Below are 11171 nucleotides of genomic sequence, written 5' to 3' on the forward strand. Positions count from 1 at the left end.
CAATTCGTCTGCCGTTGTGTCCTGCCCAGGTACGATTGCATGTCACGAAGAGTCGATTAGGTAGGTAGAGGAGAACAACTGTGGTTGGGTGGGTTGTCCCCGAGGGTGAGCTATACTACCTAGCCTACACTAGGCCGGCTGGTGGCAGCATGTGACGGGAGAAGGGTTGGCAAGGCATACAGGGTTACTCAGGAGGTTCAGGGCTCTCCCATCGGCGATTTTATCGTCATGCCGTGACTGTGGATCGGGGGTTGGTTGTGTGAGGAAGGAAGCGTGTGAGTGGTACCATCGGAGGCTGGGTCCGATCTGCGGAGGTGCTCCAGGCGCATGCGGGGACCCATGATACCATACCGCCTTGTACTTATCAGAGGCCGGCGGACGGGGGCCATGGTGTGGTAATGGTGGTGGTATCGGTACTGATAAGAGATGATGTGCTGGTGTCAGTTTATTGGCGATCCGACGAGGTGTAACGGGTAGCCCATGCGTGAATGGAGGAGATTCTAGGTATTTGGACTGTGTCTGCCTACCTAGGTACCTAGTAATAGTACACTACCTACCTAGACGGATACAACAAGGGAGGGAAGAAGAGGGCAGCAGTGGAAAGGTACATACGTTGCTTGCACCTACTGCGTAGTGTAAGTGTTGACGCCTGCAAGGTGAGGCGGCAACCATGGGGCATCCCATCCTGTGACGAACGGTCTGGCATACGGTACTTGTTGGATACTTTGATGGTGGCTGTTTACAGGCTACCTGACAAGGTACTTGCCAGTAACAGTAACCCCTTGCTCTCTCTTCCCCGTCTCGTCTCGTCCCATCCCCATCATCCCATCCCATCCCATCCAACAGCATGGCATGGCCATCTGGGTAGATGGGGCTGCACTGGTAGCGAGGGAGATGCTCCAGGCCTGCCTGCCTGCCTGCCTGCAGCAGCCGCCCCAGCTCACGGATGCTTGTTTAAGGGTGCCGGTGTGCGCGCTTGCGGAGCGGATAGTGCTGCCGCTGCAGGACCCAGACCCATCGTCCACTGACTGGCATTGTCTACCTGACTCTGCTCTCATGCTAAGGATACAATACACACCACACACACCACGCACGCACGCACGCACGCTTATCACTGGTGAGAGTCAACGCTGGACCCGAGGAGCCGCTCAAGAGATCCATGTCACCCGCAGTCTTGATTGTTGTCTTGTCCCCGTCTTCCCTTCTTCTCTAACGTCTGTCTGTCTATGCTCCCTCCCCGTCTCTCTCCCTCTGTCTCTCACTCTCTTTCTCTCTTCCTCGATTGCCCTACCCTACTTGCCTACCTACCTGCCTAGGTATCAGATTCTCAGAGCCCCCAGGCATTGTTAACAATAACAATCCCTTTGTTGCGCCCATTTCTTACCCTCTTTGCATCATCAATATTGGGTCATTGCATTGAATTGCGTCTTATCGCCATAGCCACCCACTCACTCACTTTCTCTCTCTCTCACTCTCCACACCTCCTCCCCTCTTCGTCTCTTCTCAACCCTTTTCTCTACCTAATCCTGCTACCTATCCATCCCTCTCTTTCTTAACTTTGACTTTTACTTCCCCTCGACTCTTTCCGAGCCAGCATATACCATCTGATCTTTTCCGCACTTGTGCCATTTTCAACCTGCGACCCCCTCCCCCCCCTGCCTTTCCGCTACCGACGTAGGTAGGTAGGTAGGTATACCTAGGTACACCGCCCTGCTTTCACCCCAAATACCTACCTGCACACACACACACACACACTCTCTCTCTCTCTCTCTTCCTCTCTCTCCCTCTCCCTCTCCCTCTTGCCCCACGAAGCAGGTGACTCGATGGCGGAAGGCTACTTGTCGACCATCACAAGCCTCAACCTGTGAGCGGATGACACCGACGTCGGTAATCTCCCCAACTCGACTGCCACAAGACGGTACGGTACGCAAGCTTTGCATATCCAACTTCTGCTGTCCTCCCATCCCTTCCTGGGGAACCCACTACACGTCGCGCACTTACTAGACCAACTCGTTGGCCTTGTTAGTGAATGTGCATACGAGCTTCCTTCCTATACTATACCATACTACACACCCCCCCATCCTACCTTGAGCAACCAGAGGCCAGCTTATGGTCGAAGCCAACGCCTAACTCCTCCGTTCCGCCGCTCTGTAGCCCTGTCTGCTTCTGCCTGCTAACTTAACGCGACACAGCGCCCTTGGCCTGTTCGAGCAGTATCCGTATCGTTATCGCTATCGCCCTCCGTCCTCCTCCGCCCCGTCTCCACGTCGACACGACCCTGCCTTGCCCCGTCGTTGCCTGCCTCGCCGCCACCGTTCCCACATAGCCTCCTCCACACTGCTTCCACCCTCTCGCCGCATCGAGTTGCCCTCTATTATATCGAGCGACCCTCCGTGGGCGCACGCTTCTGGATTGGGGCATCGACGCCTTGAACCGCCCGTTTCTCTTGCCATGCAGGATGGATGAGCAGGTTCGGTGCCAACCCGATTTCGACACCGCCAATCCCCCTCCGCCTACGAAGTATAGCCTCTCCTGCGCAACCCGCACCGCACCGCACCAGCATCCTTGCCTTGGGAGAGAGCCTCGCTTCGACAGCTAGCTACACAACCACATCCGAGACGCCTTCTTCCCTTGCCTTGCCGGTCGCCATCCCGAGACAAGATGCATCAACAAGCTCGCCCTGCCCCGCGGGTCTCTTCTCCTGCTTCCGCCCCCCAGACAAATCCCACTCGAACCAACAACCCGAGAGAGGGCATCCTTGGCGCTCGTGATAGAGCTGGGTCGGGAGCTTCTGGCCGCGATTCTGTCACGGTATCGCCCACCGCTGACATGTCGTCTCCGCCCACCGTATCTGCCGATGCAGTCAAAAAGCTGGACCAGATAATCCAGGTAGGTTCAGGAGCCGCAAGCACACGGGTCAACTAAGTATAAAGACTGACTTGCCCCAAGAACTTTCACACCAAGGCCGCGTCGTTGGTCCTGCAATCGCGCATGAAGCTTAAGCCTGTATATGCGGCTCGCGGATCCGGCAGCAAGAAGCTGAACAAATGGGTGAGTCATGGTCCTTGCATGCTCTCCATCTCCTGCCATTCGCTTCCAGCCACTGACGCTTTGCGCCTCTGTAGTTCCAAATCGAGACGGAAGAGTTCGACGACTTCAAGGAGGAGCTCCGGATCTGGCGAAACTGCGGCAGCTTCGAGAATAAGCCCATGCCCCTGATCATCGAAACCTATCTCGATACCTCCCGTCTTACCCCGAGCCAGAGCCTGGTCATCGTCGACGAGAATGGAAAGCGCTGGGACGTCATGGAAGCTCTGAACTCGTCCGATTCGAGCGACGACGGGCGTCTAGTCCCCTCAAAAAGGAACACGGAGGTGATTTTGGAAAGATGGTGCATCGAGTTGAAGACGATGCCCACCACAGATCTTGACGACTTTGGCCCGACGCTGCCGACGATTTACAAAAAGAGCATCGTCTTCTTTCGGTCGCTCTTCGTTGCAACAAGGATCCTTCCAGGGTGGAAGTTCTCCCAGTCATCGTTGACAAAAGGTGTCCACCCTTCTTTGGAGCCCCGCTGCCGTATCCGAACCGGTGAGCCCGACACTGGCGGTCTTGACCGGCTTAGGCATCCGTTGTACGACGGACGGCCGGATGTCGTGACCGACTACGTTTTTGGCGACTTGGAGGTACCCGTGGGCCGCTTCCACGCATCTGTGACATACAGAAACGAGTGCAACTTCCGGGTAGATGATTCGGAGGCGCTTCTCAGTTCGCGCTTCATGGGTGTTGACGAGAACTTCTTCAAGCCATCACTGCCTCAACGACGCGAAAGCACCAGGAGAAATGACCCCGAGGTCGGATCTCTTCCATCTCACCGGAGAAGCCGGAATCTATCAGATATTCACCAGACATACGGCAGCCTTTCGACCTTCCACGGCGAAGGTGCCCTGGCCACCAGTCCTATATCGGCCCTCAAAGCCGTGAGACCCCCCGGGTCTGACACAAGCTCACCACCGGGATCCGCCCCAACAGGCAACGAACTAAACCCTCCAAACTCACTACCCGTCACCGGCCTCGCGGCGAGACCTTCTATGAAGGGCTTTGGCACCACTGGTCGCCGGCCATCTGTCTCATTTCAGCCTTTCAAGGCTGGCTCCCTGTCGGGATCACCCATACCGCGGACGTTAGATTCCGAGTCACCCGCTTCTCCGGCCTCGCGCGCCGCGGCTCTCAACGCTCTCACCCAGCCGCGCAATCGCACATCTTTAACAGCAGGGATGCCTGCTTCTCTCCGAGGCGGTCCCCCACCGGCCGAGGCCGCCGTGGTAGGCTCGCCGCGACCATCCTCGACCAGCCGCTACAGCAGCAGCTTCACTCATCGCAAGGGGCGACTGTCATTTGGTGGCGCTAGCAAGGCCGGCGATGACGAACAGGGCAGCAGCGGGCGACAGAGTCTGTCTTCGTCTGTGGCCCAGCCAGGATCCGGTCTTTTGGCCGAAGCAAGTGGAGGGGGCAGCTCTGGGTCTCTACAGACTGACGATGACCAGATTTCCGAGTTTCTCAAGGCGCTGGACAGTAAGAAGACTCTCAAGAGTTTCGAATCCGGCAAAAAGGGCGAGGGGGCGACGAACCGGACAGTTGCGCAGCTCTCGAGGTTCCACCTCATGAAGGAGTCAAACAATGCGCTGACTGACTCCATGACCTCATCGATGCATATGCAGCGTTCATCGAGCTCATCCAGCCGGCAACTCTCCAACGTTCCCAGCATGGCTGCGCCTGCGTCTGTATCGGTATCCTCTTCGCCCGGAAAGCCCTTGTCCCCACACACGCCTCACACGCCTGCTGTTCCTTCACGACTGAGCGAAAACTCGATCATCAACTACAACACGAGCCAGCCGCGGAGCGAGCGAACCGACCCGAGTGCGGAAAACACACAGCTCGCCAGGGAAGACACCATGACCCAGGACGGGACCACTGCTATCGACATTCCAATATCACCCAGAATTGGCATCCATCCTCGAAGGTCAAGCTCGGTGGCGCAACAGAACCGGGCTACGGTGGACGACGATGACGGGGACCTTGCCTTTGCCGCGAATCGTAGCATAAGCCTAGGTGCGGAAGACCGCGAGCCGCCGACGCTTAGCATGCTGTTGGGTAGACAAACGGCAGCCGCGTCATCATCTCATCAACCTGGCACTTCACTGCAACCCGCGTCCGAATTGCCGTCCTCGGGCTCAGCAGACATGATGAGGCAGGGCTCCTCGGAAGGCTCTAAGCCCCCGGGTGGCCTGATGACTGTTGCCCCTTCAAGTTCCCCCTTTGGCAGACGCCGGTACGCCGGTATGCCTTCGGCGGGCGGACGAGGCCAGACCCCCCCTCAATCATCAAGAGGCAGCTTTACAGGTTCCAGCGGCCGATACGCACGCGGCGAGCACGACCTAATGGACGAGGAGCCCCTTCTCTTCGACATGTCAGAGATGGACGCGCAGTCACGGAGGAGCTTGGAGGAGGGACGAGGCGGCGGCAATGTGGGATCTGGGTCGGGAAGCCGCGCCGACTTTGAGCCTCGAGGCATTAGCCGACGAGGCTGGTGAGCAGAGAGGGTTCACCACAATGATGATTGCTTGCCAATGCCATGGCAAAGCAGGGCTAGAAGAGCCAGCGGGTTTGCTTTTTCTCATACTATTTTTCCTCTTCTTTTTTCTTTCCGGGTTTCAAGTTATACATGGTGGCGAAGTCGCATCAGGTCATAAGGTCCGGATTGGCCCACTTGGTGAGTCTATGGAGAAGCCGCCACAGAAACGGACGTTTCCTTACATTGCAAAGATATACATGATGGGGGTTCGGCGAAGGGGAATTCCGGCGTTGGACTGAGACGGGGATGATGAAAGACTTGATGTTCCACTGCCGGCAAAGAAGACTGGCTAAAACACGCTTGGGAAAACCAAGAGTTCTGCTCCAGATACGATAGAGAATGCACAAAGACTGGCATGTACACACAACAGTGCAAGCAGCATGGCGTACCCGTCGGCGGGAATCGTCAGGCTGACGCAGTGAGGTTGCGGCAAGTTCATGTGTGAGTATCCAGGTATTGGACGCAGTACGTAGTGCCTATTACCGTCTTGGCCAAGGTTAAGTTCCCCGCAGCTGTTTGTGACATGGCGCAGGCCAACATGGGGGGGGGGGGGTAACTGTTACGGCTGTTACGTAACTGGGTAGGTAGGTGGTAGGTAGAGCCATCGACATGCCATGTCGAGGTATTCGCATACAAAAAAGTTGAAGTGTGGTTGGCTACGCACGCCTGTGCTTTGGGTATGTATATAGTAGATTGGATGGGAGGGGATATGTCGAGCTATGCTACATGCACAGTATCTATCCACGGGCGTGACGACGCGCAGAGGCAAAGAGCAAGACTCGAGAGAAAACGTCCGCGTAACTCATCGGCGGCTCAGCCCGGCTGGATTGATGATGATGACGACGGTTAGTGGAGTGCCCAGGTACACGCGTATGTACTGTATGTACCATGTCGGCTGCGCGGCATGGGGAGGTACATATGTCAGCATCCCTCCCCCACTAGCTACCTACCTACACTACCTACCTAGGTACGTATCGTATTGGATAAGGTAGATGCGTAGGTACTGTACGGAGCATATCTCTTACTACACTGCCATCACTGTCAAAAGTCTATTGTCTGTGTCTGTGACGACTGTGACTGTCAGTCGGTCCGTTTGTCGCCCCCATATCTACCTGACCTACTTACAAGGTTAATCAACTCGGCCTGACCTGCCTTACGCACACCCATTGCATTGCTCTGCAAGTGACGTTACCTAATCCCGCTCACTACTTACTGACTGTAGGTACCTAGATAGTAGGTAGTGTACTGTACAACGTCCGTTCACTTCAGCTAAAGCAATACCTACTATACTAAACCTACAGTGGGGTGGCAAAAGTATCTGACTGCACCTACTTACACTAGCTACCTGTATTTCTACCCCCTTACTTTATCTAGCTACAAAACTATTAACTTTTTAAAATATATAGTAAAACTATAGTTAAAATAAAGCTCTAAGTTTACTAATTAGTATTGTGTATACTAACCCTGTGCTTTAATAACTGCCTCTAAGCGCTGTGGTATTGACTTAATTAATGACTGAATATGCTCCTATGGGATAGTATCCTATGCTGCCTGTAACTGCTCCTTGAATTTACTAATATCTAATTTGTTTTTCTTAAGATTAAATGCTTTTAGGTATATATTTTATAGGTTATTCTTTATTATCTGCTAGTAATACTTAATTAGGTTAAGATCTAGTAAGTAAGGAGGCTAATATAGCTAGGAGATTCCCTTATTTAATATCTACTTAGTAGTTTTCTTTAAGCTGTAAATAGTAGTGTTATCCTATATAAAATAATATATGTTATCTTAGTTAGGAAGATAACCTTTTTTTTAGGTATAATATATAGCTGTTAGAGCTATATTTATTCCTTTTGCTATTCTTATCTCTTATAAGAAAGATAAGCTTACTTTAGCTAGTCCTTTATACTATTACTTAGACTATAATAGATATATTTACCTTAATGTGGCTTATAAGGTTAATAAATTACTTATCCTAGCGTTCTTAAGGTAATCTAAATACCTAAACAGAGGGAGATAAGGTGTTGTTCTAGTAAGAGCTCTTATTAGAGAACTAAGTCTAGTAAGGAGAATAATTAGCAAGAGAGTTAAAATAAGAGGCCTAAATAAAAATAGGAGTACCTTTATTAACTTTTTAACTTTTAGTAGCTACTTTTTTATAAATTTAAGCCTTATGCTTACTGCTTCCTTTATAATAAATAGCCTCTTTATAGCTTACTATTTATAAAAGTTAGCACTATATAGAATCCTCTTAATAGTAGAGAGGCTAACTCTATAGTTCTACTCCTTAGTAAGCTCTTAGTACGTCTGCTAGAAATTAGATTAGGCAGATCTAATAATAGCCTGTTTCTCTTGCTTTAATAGTTTCTCTAGCCTGCCTTTTTAGGGTAGAGACTAAAAGGTATAGTGTTATTAGAATTATTAAAGAGTATTAGTTACTATAGTCTTTAAGTAACTAAACGCGTCTGCAGCTTACTAGTAACTAAAACTAGCTGTAATAGAGGTAATAATAGTAATACGCTAGTGTTTAGTAAGCTTATCCTTTACCCTACGATTTGCTAATAATAGAGAAGAAAGTAGCTGTAAATTACCTATTTTTTGATCTTGTAATAGGACTTTGAAGGAGGAGAGATGAATTGAGGGAATCGTGACGCGACGCGTTGGGTGGGGTGCGGTCGGATACTTTTGCCACCCCACTGTACATACACCAACAGCCACACGACCAGGCTCCAAGGTGCCAGCCTGCCTGACTTGGTTAACTCGGCTCCCTCCCGGCAAATCAACCTCTCATTCACACAAACAAAACACATACACCCACGCATTCCCACACTCGTCGCGGCAACATCCCCCCCCCCATTTGCGCAACCCTTTGTAGCGCCTTCCGTTTCTCGTCGACTTATAATCCTGACACGAAACCCCTCACGAGATACTCCAAGTGACCAGACCCGATCGAACCAGCTTTCACCGACCAAAGGTCACTGTAGCGCATTCGCAGTCGCTCGCAGCATCTGCCCGACATGTTTCGAGCTGCCGCAGCTGGTCCTTTTGACGAGGGCGTCGGTACGTCTGTTGCGGTCTAAAACACACCTGTCGCCACCAGTTGAGAGAGAGAGAGAGAGAGAGAGAAAGAGAGACCTTGCTAACCTGTGTGGCCTTACGTCATCTAGCCAAGGCGACCGACGAGAACCTGACCTCGGAAGACTGGGGAGCCATCATCGAGGTCTGCGATCGCGTTGGCAGCGACCAGAATGGGCCCAAGGAAGTTGTCCAGGCCATGATCAAGCGCCTAGCGCACCGTAACGCCAATGTCCAGCTTTACACCCTCGAGGTGAGTTGCCCGCATTCCATGCGTCGTCCCCTTTGCCCTCAGCAGCATGCCAAGTGTGGCGAACCATCACTGATCTCGTCGCCCCTGCTTCTGTACAGCTCGCAAATGCTCTCAGTCAGAACTGCGGCAAGAACATGCACCGCGAGCTCTCTAGCCGAGCCTTCACCGACGCAATGTTGAAACTAGCAAACGACCGAAACACCCACACCCAGGTCAAAGCCAAGATACTCGAGCGCATGAAGGAGTGGTCCGATATGTTCAACAAGGATCCCGATCTCGGCATCATGTACGACGCATACTTCCGACTTAAGCAGAGCAACCCCACCTTGCAGCCCCCTTCGGCGCCGCAGAAGACGGGCCTGACTGAGGTTGACCGCCAGAAGGAGGACGAGGAGCTACAGATGGCCTTGAAGCTGTCGCTACAGGAAGAGGAGAGGAAGAAAGCCCCTGCCGCGTCCAACGCCGCCGCCTCGTCATCTTCCGCTGCCCCTGGATCGTCGGCACAGGCCGCCCAGCCGCAGGCTCACTCCACACCCGTGCCCGCAGGCACGACGGCTGCTACGGTTTCAAGAGTGCGAGCACTGTACGACTTCGTTCCCTCGGAGCCGGGCGAGCTCGAGTTCAAGAAGGGCGATGTCATTGCGGTGCTCGAGTCCGTTTACAAGGATTGGTGGCGGGGTTCGCTCAAGGGGAAGACGGGTATTTTCCCTCTTAACTACGTCGAGAAGCTTACGGACCCGACCCCCGATGAGCTGGCACGCGAGGCCCAGATGGAAGCCGAGGTGTTTGCAGAGATCAAGAATGTCGAGAAGCTGCTCACATTGCTGAGCACATCAAACACGGCGCCCAGAGAGGAGGACAATGAGGAGATCTCGGTAAGTCGGAAAGAGTAGGACGGTTTATATATGACGAGCCTGGTACTAACAGCGGTTGCCCAGAAACTTTACCACCAGACGCTAGCCATCAGACCGAAGCTGATCAAGCTCATCGAGAAGTACTCGCAGAAGAAAGGTAGACATGCCGCTGTAGTCATTTTGCTCGGATAGCCCTGACTGACCACAACGCAGATGACTTCACACAGTTGAACGAAAAGTTCATCAAGGCTCGCCGTGACTACGAGTCGTTATTGGAGTCGTCCATGTCGCACCCTCCTCAACCAAGCTACCACCAGTACTCTATGAGACCGGGCGCTGGCGGGTACCCCAGTGGTCCAGGAGCAGGATACCCTGCCCAAGGTCCTCAGGGGCATCCCCAGCAGCAGCAGCAGCAGCAGCAGCAGGAGCAGAGATTTTACACTCCTGCACCCCAAGGTGAACTACCTTGATTGCCTTGCTCAAATGCACAAGTTTAACTAGTCTTGTACATAGACCAACCACAATACCCCCAGTCCACGCCCTCGCCGAATTTCCAGCGTCCAGCCCAGGCTACACCTGCCCCTTTCTACGTAGCCGGTGCAGAAGTGCCATCAGCGGGCGGTCCGTCTCACAACCAGCAGCAGTATCCCCCCCGTGACCAGCGTCATCCGTCCACCGGAAAAGCCCAGGTGCCGTCGATTGATACATCGCCCACACCGCCAGCCAACGCCTACTCTACTTACACCGTGCCCCCTAACCAGAGGCCTCAGAGCACCTACGGCGCCCAGGAGCTGGCGACTTCAGTATATGACTCGCCCATTGCTGCCCACAACCCGAGCTCTGCTGCAACGTATACGTCCTCCGTCTACTCTCAGGATGACCCGTACAACAATAGCAGCCCTACCGTAGGCAAGTCAACGGTGCCCGCGCCGTCTTCTTTCCAACCGTCGGCACCACCAGTTGGACAGCCCTCTCAGTCATCTCAACAAGCACAGCAGCCGCACTATCAAAGTTACCAGCCATCTGGAGCTCAGGGGCAGGGTAATTATAGCAACGCCCCGACTCAGGCCCCGCCGCCTGTGCCGACGACGGCAGCACCGCCCGTTCCTGGCCCCGCCCGGTCGGAGGTCTTGACACCGCCTCCTCTACAGCCTAGCGGCGCGGCCTATGATGCCAGGCACAGTCTACCCAGCCAGAGCCCGTCACAGCCACAGTATCGAGCATACGTTCCGCCGGGCGCCGCCGCTGGTGATGGACCGAGTGCACCACCCCCAGCGGACTATTATCGGCAAAGCGGCGTGTATTAGATAGTGAGGCAATGACTCGAGAACGACCGAGCTGAAAACCTAGCCCA

The 11171-nt window shown here is 53.5% G+C and overlaps 2 protein-coding genes across 2 annotated transcripts; both read left to right on the forward strand.

The window, feature by feature from the left end:
- Nucleotides 1-2661: 2661 nt before the first annotated feature.
- On the forward strand, nt 2662-5594 carry GLRG_10590 (uncharacterized protein; the record flags this gene model as incomplete). The annotated part of the gene is made up of 3 exons (XM_008101275.1): nt 2662-2889; nt 2950-3051; nt 3126-5594. The coding sequence occupies 3 exons, from the start codon at nt 2662-2664 to the stop codon at nt 5592-5594; spliced, it is 2799 nt and encodes a 932-aa protein (XP_008099466.1).
- Nucleotides 5595-8652: 3058 nt separating this feature from the next.
- GLRG_10591 (VHS domain-containing protein) lies at nt 8653-11124 on the forward strand (the record flags this gene model as incomplete). Its single annotated transcript, XM_008101276.1, has 6 exons — nt 8653-8695; nt 8803-8963; nt 9062-9838; nt 9902-9974; nt 10031-10273; nt 10331-11124. 6 exons carry the CDS (start codon nt 8653-8655, stop codon nt 11122-11124), a joined length of 2091 nt encoding a protein of 696 aa, XP_008099467.1.
- Between the last annotated feature and the right edge of the window lie 47 nt (nt 11125-11171).

This window comes from Colletotrichum graminicola (genome assembly GCF_000149035.1).
Source record: "Colletotrichum graminicola M1.001 genomic scaffold supercont1.63, whole genome shotgun sequence".
NCBI lineage: Eukaryota > Fungi > Ascomycota > Sordariomycetes > Glomerellales > Glomerellaceae > Colletotrichum > Colletotrichum graminicola.